Source organism: Peromyscus eremicus, chromosome 1 (genome assembly GCF_949786415.1).
Source record: "Peromyscus eremicus chromosome 1, PerEre_H2_v1, whole genome shotgun sequence".
NCBI lineage: Eukaryota > Metazoa > Chordata > Mammalia > Rodentia > Cricetidae > Peromyscus > Peromyscus eremicus.
The window spans coordinates 194,499,143-194,508,444 of NC_081416.1; the positions used below are offsets into that span (position 1 = coordinate 194,499,143).

General features: G+C 40.5%; 1 protein-coding gene across 1 annotated transcript; it reads left to right on the forward strand.

The window, feature by feature from the left end:
• The first annotated feature begins 4,816 nt into the window (after positions 1 to 4,816).
• Positions 4,817 to 6,061, forward strand: LOC131902717 (vomeronasal type-1 receptor 4-like). The gene has a single exon (XM_059253718.1). It carries the CDS (start codon positions 5,111 to 5,113, stop codon positions 6,059 to 6,061), a length of 951 nt encoding a protein of 316 aa, XP_059109701.1. The 5' UTR covers positions 4,817 to 5,110.
• The last annotated feature ends 3,241 nt before the right edge of the window (positions 6,062 to 9,302 follow it).

Genomic DNA, 9,302 nt, shown 5'->3' on the forward strand with positions numbered 1-9,302 from the left:
AGATTTCTTTCCCCTCTACGCTATTGTTAAATCTATACTTAATGGTTCAACAAGAGCACTTGCACAGTGGGGTCTGGAGACTGCTCACCAACCAGGTACCAAAAGGAGATACTTATCCCTGTGACACCTAAATCAACTTTTAAAACACCTGTTCCCTATTCCTTCTTTCTCTATGATCAAACTAGAGATCACCATCCACATTGGCCAGATGTAGACTGTCCTTAGCAGTCTATAAAAGATAAGATCCAACAACTTCAGACAGACCTTCAAAAACCTAAGAGACAGATTGATGCCTCTGGCCAGTAGATCATTGATAGTCCGATGTGAAACTGGATGCTACCCTTCTCAAACCCTCTTTCCTTCTTTTCTTAATCCCATTGTTCTACCATGCCTTGGAAATTTCTCCTCTAGATTTCTTCAACAACAGCTCCAAGAAGTTTCTAACCAGACTTTTGACCAGTTCCTATTACAGGATTACCAGCCTCTAGCTACAGAGCCAGAGACCTGCAGCACCCAGTTAAGGCTCCCAGTACTCAGCTCTCACTGCAACAAACAGCTATGATGACCCCACTGCTCCTCTTCCCCAGTCTATCCTTTCTTAGACAGAGGATTTTGCTTTTCAGATTCCTTTTTCTCATGGCTTTCTTTCAAGTTAACTAAATTGTATCTTTTTGGTTTTTCGTGACCATACTTGTCTTTTATCCATATTATTTTCACTATTTTCTTCCATTTATTTATTTATTTATTTATTTGTTTGTTTATCTATTTGCATCTCTTCTAGACAATGTTTCAATTTCCTTAGAAGCATAGGCACTTATTCCTTTCTGTAATTCTAATTCTTCTTGCAATAGAAGTTCCAGCTCAGAGAAATTTGCCTTTTCACTCAAACTTCCAAAAACCATTGCAAAGGTAATTATAGTATAACCTTGTAATAAATATTTGCAGTTATTATCCTCAACATGTTTGTTTCTTTCTTTTGTTTTAAAGACAGGGTTCCTCTGTGTAACAGCTCTGGCTGTCCTGAAAATTTGTAGATCAGGCTAGCCTCAGACTCACAGAAAGCCAACAGCCTCTACCTCCCCAGTTCTGGGATTAAAAGTGTACCCCACCACACCCATTTTAGTCCCAATTCTAATCCTGATGCTATCTCTACATAGGACTGACTCTAAAGTCATGTCTCATCCTCAGTTGTTTCCTGTTAGCTGCTTTCATCTTTCAATTTAATTCCCTGCTTAAGAGTCCATTTTTACTTCCCTTTCAATGTCATTGCACCTTCAAACCTCTCATCTGTTACCCACACATATTCCTGTAACAGACACTCTGTAACATTTTCATCATGGAGTTTTTCATTAGGTGGTTACTAATATGTGACTTTTTTTTTCAATATATTGAGAAATGCTTGTGTAATTTCTCTGGAATTCATAATTGAACCAAAAATGAAACTTTTCTGCAAAACGAGCTAAGGCTTTCAGTGTTGTTGTTTTCCACCTGCTTCCTGTGTGTCTGGTAGAGAAGGATGTGTATTTATACTGATTGTGCTGTCAGATTAAGGATATAAATGGTCTCCAGGCTGGGCGTGATAGAGCATGCCTTTAACCACAGCACTTAGGAGGCAGAAGCAGGCCAGTGTGAGGCCAGTCTGATCTATGTAGTCTAGACAGCCAGGGCTACTTAGGGAGACCCTGTAAAAAAAAGAATATAAATAATCTCACTCAGACCTCTTAAATGCTATTGCTCTTCCATCTGTTAGACTTGTCGAATACTGTAAGACTACTCAAAACACCTCATTGTAACAAATCATTATTTTCTTCCTCTTTGTAATTTTGTAAGTTTGATATGTAGTGTTACATGTCATAATATTTCTGTACACAAATATAAATGTTCTGTAGTTAAAGACATGGAATGCAAGAAATACTGAGAGTGGGAGGAGTAGTCTTCCCCAAGGAAGAGCACGCCAATTCATTATCCAATACCAAAAGTCAGCCCTGAAGACACACATGCAAGTAACATGATACAGACTGAGCAGGTGGTATTTATGTACTTAGGGAATTCACACATATACTATGAATATACGTAACAACAATTAAAGAAAAGAGGCCATGAATTTGAAAGAGAGAAAGAGATGGTACATTGCAGGATTTGTAGGTTGGAAATGGAAAGTGAATTGATGTAATTATCTTATAATCTCAAAAATAAAAGAATATGTATTTAACACTAAAAAGAAGATAAATGATACAACTTAAATGTAAAAAAAGACATGGGATTGCTTATATAAGTAATTCTGTTCCCTTAACAGTTTCCTTGTGGGACATTATTTATTTAAGGTGACATATTTCTGTTGGTTAAGTTGAAAAACATTTTACTACATTTTTAGTCATTATTTGGAATTTTCATACATTTATACAATATTTTGGATCATTGCACTGACCACAACCTCCCACCAACTCCCCTTGTGGCCCCTACCCATCTCCCTCCCAAGTTCATTCCATTTATTTATTTGTTTGTTTATTCGAGACAGGGTTTCTATGTGTAGCCCTAACAGTCAGTCCTAGAACTCACTCTGTAGACCAGTCTAGCCTCAAACGGAGAGATCTGCCTGCCTCTGCCTCCTGAGTACTGAGATTAAAGGCTGCTACTGCTGTTTGGTGTGGGAGCCCATTTTCAGGTTCCTTGTGGCTTTACCCAGCAGGTCCCCATAGAGGATGATTAGGACCACGGGCCTGAGTGCAGGTGTCTGAGATGGTCTGCACTTGGCTGTGCTGGGGGAGGAGGTCTTTTGCCCCACCCCTTGGCATCTCTATAAATACCCTGGGGCAGAGACAGTCGGGGTCCGTTGGAAAAGGTTCCAGGCCCTCTGAGGCTGTCCTGTATTTTCTATCTGTTTATCTCCACAATCTAAATCCTTCTATCTAATATTTCCTGCTGCTCGAACTCAAGAAAACTCTGGGAGCTGTGGGGTTGGTGTGTAAACGACCGGCAGTTTGGCCCTCTCCTTTATTTTATATGTCTGGATAATTTGCTTGCATGTACATCTGTGCACTGTGTGTAGTGCCTCAGAGGCCAAATCCCCTTGAACTGGAGTTACCGATGGCTATTAGCAGCCGTGTGGGTGCTGCACCCTGAGCCCATCAGTGCTCTTAACCACCCAGCCATCATCTCCCCAGCCCTTTGTCATTCCTTTGCCACCTAAACTGCCTGCACTCTCATTAGCATTAAATCTCGTGCAGCATGTGCAGTGTAGTAAAGAGTAAATGTTTAATGTTCCTTTGGGCAGTGCAGCTCTGTGCTCATCAGCATTCACACAGTGTGAATGTGCCCATCAATTACCGCTGACATGTTTCTGTTTTTGTTAAACGATGGAAAGACGAGGTTGAGGATTTAGCTCAGTGGTAAAGCGCTTGCCTATCGAGGGCAAAGCCCTAGGTTCAGTCCTCATCTCTGAAAAAAAAAATTATGGATACACTAAGAGGTAGCTGGAATGTGATGTTTGGGTAATGATATATGACATATTTGAAATATGATTTAAAAAATCATACATTCAGTTAATTTAATCCAATATGGTTTTGTTGTTATTGTTAATTTGTTGAAGATTTATGAGGTCATAATGACAAATAAATACCACATTTATATATTTAATTATGGCATTTGTAAGGATTCTGTCCTTATTACGTCATCAGCCTTAAAGGCGACCCAGCCTAAGAAGCGGTGGTGCCCTCCCACGTGCTCTCTCTGTACTCTCCCTCTGCGCGGTCTCAGTCTCTGTCTCTGTCTCTGCGTCTCTTTGGATCTCTCTCTCTCTCTCTCTCTCTCTCTCTCTCTCTCTCTCTCTCTCTCTCTCTCTCTCTCTCTCCTTCTAATAAAGCTCTAAAAAGGTAACCATGGCTCGTGATTCTTCCCCCACCCCAGTATCTAGTGCTGTATACCCGCAGTAGCTGTGGCCAGCCACCAGCCCGCTCCACCCCTTCAAAATTTACATACATCCATAAATGTGACTCTCATTATATTCTCCCATAGTTCACTTCTGTATCACTCTCCAACCTCCATTTCTCACAACAGCTAAGAGTCTCGTTTGTAAATTTCTCTACCAGATTCCACATGTGAGGACACATATGGTGTTTATCTGTGTGAGACTGCCTTATTTCACATAACACGATGATCTGCAGTTCTGCTTATTTCCCTGAAAATAATAGAAATAGTGACAAAAAAGGTATTTCTCTGCGAATGTGCTCAACACTGGGGCATGTATAGTAAGTAGCTCTGTCTCTTTGTGTTCTGCAGCTCTACACAGGGCCTGAGTCCCCAAGATGCTGCAGAAAATTGCTAGTGACCAAGGGCTGGACTCAGACACAAAACCCATGTGAAAATCTACACTTGTGGACAATTGTTTTTTTTAATTTATTCTGTTAGATGCACAGGCTTTTTGCCTGCACATATGTTATGCAGTCTGTGCATGTCTGGTGCCAACAAAGGCCAGAAGAAGGTACCAGAGTCTCTGGAACTAGAGTTACAAACAGTTGTGAGCCCCCAAGTGAGTGCTAGGAATTGAACCTGCATCCTTTGGAAGAGCAGCTAGAGCTCTTAACCTCTGAGCCATCTCTACATCCCCTTTGTTGAGAATTTAAAGATAACTATGTTGGAAGAGCTTTGCATGCAATTGAATCTCTAAAGGTATTTAAATATTCATGTTACTGTCTGTGTTTTACACAATCTTCTGGGGAAACATCAGAATTTCCAAATTTTGGGATTTTTTTAAATACACAGTTTGATGTACTGAATAAAACTCTATAACATGCACATTTGCCTTTCAGGTTATTAACAGATCCTGCCACTTAATATAACAGCATTCAGAAGACGTTTGCATTGAGCCCACCTGCCCCAACACCTTCTGTCCTCTGAGCTTCTCAAGACTCCCTGGAATGTGGTTCCCAGATGTACCACAGCTGGATCTGAAAAACAACAGAGTTTAACATTTCTCCAACCTTCTCTCCTTCTGAAGCGTCAATCGGTGTATTTTCCCATAAACATCAGTATGTAATTAGTTCTATAATTCAATCCACTTAGCTTTCACTGAAGACCTGACAAGCCTAATAATATCTTAAGCATCACTGAGATGATTTTTCGAAGAAACACCATCTTGGGGGGTTTCTACGTATCCCAGCTCTGTGTGGGTGTCATAGGAAACTCATTGCTCTTCATGATGTATGTGTACAGCTTCTTAGTCAAATCTCGCTTTAGCAGACCTATCTATCCCATTTTCATGCACCTGATGATAGTCAATGTGTTGACGATCATATTTGCTATGATATCACATATCATGTCATCCTTTGGAGTACCCAGGTTTCTAGATGATGTTGGTTGTAAGGCAGTTTTATACATATTCAGAGTCACCCGGGGTATGTCCATCTGCACCACCTCTATTCTAAGCACATTCCAAGCCATTACCATCACGCCCAGTAATTCTAAGTGGGCGTGGCTTAAACCTAAACTCTCAACATGGACTTTTCACTCCTTCCTGTTATCCTGGCTCATCAACCTGTTTATATATGTGCACACCATTGAAACTATGACAGCAAAAATCAATTACACTGATCTTGATTATGGATATTCTCATGCTTACTGTAAAATGAGACCACCTGAGTACCCCAATCCAGGGTTGTTCCTGAGTGTTATCATAATAGGAGACATCATCTTTCTGACCCTCATGATGTGGACCAGCTTCTACATGGTGACTGTCCTTTACAGACACCGCAAGAGAGCCCAGCATCTCCACAGCACAAGCCTCAACTTCCAGCCATCTCCTGAACGCAAAGCCACTCACAGCATCTTGCTGCTGGTGAGCCTTTTTGTGTTCATTTATTTGTTGCATAACTTTATCACCCTTTGTGGTTTTTATGCACAAACAAAAATTCCAAGATTGGAAGTAATTAATGTAATTTTGACAACATGCTACCCAACCATCTCCCCTTTTTTACTAATGAAGAATAATAAACTTATTTTGCAATTCACTTCTCTCTTTTCTGTAGTGAGAATGACCTGTTTTCAAAGTGCACTCCGTGGCTGAACTGAAACACACACTTTCGTATCATTAGAACACTGTCCTAATGATTTCTATGAGATAAAGAATTTGAATGTGGACCTTGAAGGCCTGATAGAACATTAGTTATAATTCAGACATTCTGTACACTATTAAAATTCAGGTAGTTAACATTTTTCTTAAATACAACTCTGTGTACATTATTTTAATAAAATTAACATTTACTACCCACTCAAATTTGAAACTTTGGACAAAATAAGTATATTTTAAGTATTCTGAACAATGTTCTACTTCTTGATTTTTTTTCCCTATTAAAATACTTCTGCCAGGCAGTTGTGGCGCACACTTTTAATCCCAGCACTTGGGAGGCAGAGGCAGGAGGTCTCTGTGAGTTCCAGGCCAGTCTGGGCTACAGAGTGAGTTCCAGGAAAGACCTTCAAAGCTACACAGAGAAACCCTGTCTCAAAAAACCAATACATATATATTTCTAAGCAAAGATTTAAAATAACATTCAGAGAATGTATTGTGTTTTTTGTGGAGTGTTCTGTCCTCAGGAACATCTTTTACCATTGAACAAATAAATTTCCCTGTCTTAACTATTACCGTCCTCAAATAACTCTGTGGGAGGGACTCTTTTGTGGAATAACTGACAGTTACCTAGTGAATGTCCTCGTACCATAGCTGTCTTTGAGTCGCCCATATTTTCTTTACATTTTTAGAATGTTTTTAAATATTTTTTATTTTTGAAATTATAATATAATAATAGAATTTTCCCCTTGCTTTTCCTCCTTTCAAACCCTCCTGTATATATGCCTCTCCTTGCTCCCTATCAAATTCATGGCCTCTCTTTTTATTAATTGTTGTTACATACATGAGTGTGTGTGTGTGTGTGTGTGTGTATGTGTGTGTGTGTGTGTATCCCTAAATACTTAAGTACTACCTGCTCAGACTGTACAATGATACTTGTATATGTGTTTCCAGGACTGACCATTCAGTATTGAATAACCAATTGGTGTGCTCTTTTCTGGGGATGACTTTCTCTCACTCCTGACATTCCTTAGTTGCCTGTAGTTCTTTGTGTAGGGCTGAGGCCTCCTAAGTGCAGTTCTCAGCCTGCATTAAGAGAATTTCTCTTAGCAACAATGGAGACTATTACAGAAAACTGTAGCTTGAGTTTTCCTGCCTGGCCCACAGTCAGGACAAATCTCTCTCACCTGCCAGTCCCACAGCCGCTCAGACCCAACCAAGTAAACACAGAGACTTATATTGCTTACAAACTGTATGGCCGTGGCAGGCTTCTTGTTAACTGTTCTTATGTCTTAAATTAACCCATTTCTATTAATCTATACCCTGCTACGTGGCTCATGGCTTACCGGCATCTTCACATGCTGTTTCTCATTGTTGTGGCTGGCAATGTCTCTCTGACTCAGCCTTCCACTTCCCAGCTTTATTCTCCTCCTTGTCCCACCTATACTTCCTGCCTGGCCATTGGCCAATCAGTGATTTATTTACCAACCAATCAGAGCAACACATTTGTCATACAGAACATCCCACAGCACTTCCCCTTTTCTTTTTTTTTCCCCAAAAAGGAAGGTTTTAACCTTAACAAAGTAAAATTACATATAATTTGGGAATTTGGGCGTAGCTTCTCTTACTACTTCCTGCTGGAGGGGGGTGCTGTATCTTATGGGGACACAAAGAAAATTTTAGGATTATGGAATAGTCCATGAGGGTGTATCGTCTGAGCCAGTTGCCTTTAAACCATTTTGGATGTTGGATCATCTGGGCCATGGTGTCATCGGAGACCTTTTAGGGGGTCTTGGCTGGTCAAACCTGATGTATCTTAAACTGGAACAAATCTATAGCCTTTGGCTTTCTGTGGGAACAAAAACAGAGTCTCCTTTCCAAAACAACATATCCTTACATCCAAATTTTGAAGTCAAGGAATCTTTAAAATATACATATTGGTTTAACTCAGCTTCCTTTACAATCAAATATCTCTCTGTAGTTAAGAATCCCAAAGACAACACAATCTACATTCTCTGTGTAATATTCATCTTTACGTGGCTTATTTTTTATATTAATTTTACTGTCTCTTTAAAGACTTTATCTTTTAAAACTATGTATTTGTTTATATAACTGTATATATCACCATTTTTATCTCTTTCAAGCCTATGTATATTTTACATACATTGTAAACTATTACATCTGAATCTGTCTTATTGTGAATCTATTGCTTTAAACTGCAGCAGCTGTGGCTGCTGGCTCCGCCCACCTCAGCTTCTCAACATGGTGGTGGTACGCTTTCCACCAGCTCTGGGAGCTATTGTGGGTCTCTATGCTTTTATCCAAGCAGCGTGTAGCCCAGAAACCTCTTTTTTTGTTGTTTGTTTTGTACTAGCAAAGGCTAAATCCACCACACAGCTTAATGTGTCACTTGCAGAGGCCTCATTCCCGCCATAGGCAGGTCGGCATGTCAAGCGCACACAATAGGAACCCGCCAGTAGCTCAAACCGGCAGCTGCCACTCATTTGAGAGAGACAATTAGGAACTGTTTTTAGCTCCATTTTGGAATCTTTTTTCTCAGTTTTTTGGTGGAAACTCTTGCCCCACGTTGGGCGCCATTTGTAGCTTGAGTTTTCCTGCCTGGCCCACAGTCAGGACAAATCTCTCTCACCTGCCAGTCCCACAGCCGCTCAGACTCAACCAAGTAAACACAGAGACTTATATTGCTTACAAACTGTATGGCCGTGGCAGGCTTCTTGTTAACTGTTCTTATGTCTTAAATTAACCCATTTCCATTCATCTATACCCTGCCACGTGGCTCATGGCTCACCGGCATCTTCACATGCTGTTTCTCATCATGGCGACTGGCAGTGTCTCTGACTCAGCCTTCCACTTCCCAGCTTTATCCTCCTCCTCGTGCCACCTATACTTCCTGCCTGGCCACTGGCCAATCAGTGATTTATTTACCAACCAATCAGAGCAACACATTTGCCATACAGAACATCCCACAGCAGAAAACTACAACAAATCCAACTGCAGAGTAGTGAAGCCCAGTCCCAATGCATGTAGCTACAGGACAACTTCTGCACCTAAGGCTCAGGGAACGTTGATGAAGGGGGACAAAAAGACTATAAGAGCCAGAGGATGAGGGAATCTGCTGTGGGATGGTGTCACCTGGTAGAATCAGAAGTTACACCCATAGACTATCACAAGCCTGACTTTTCAATATTTTTTAATTGAAATAGAATTAAATCACTTTCTC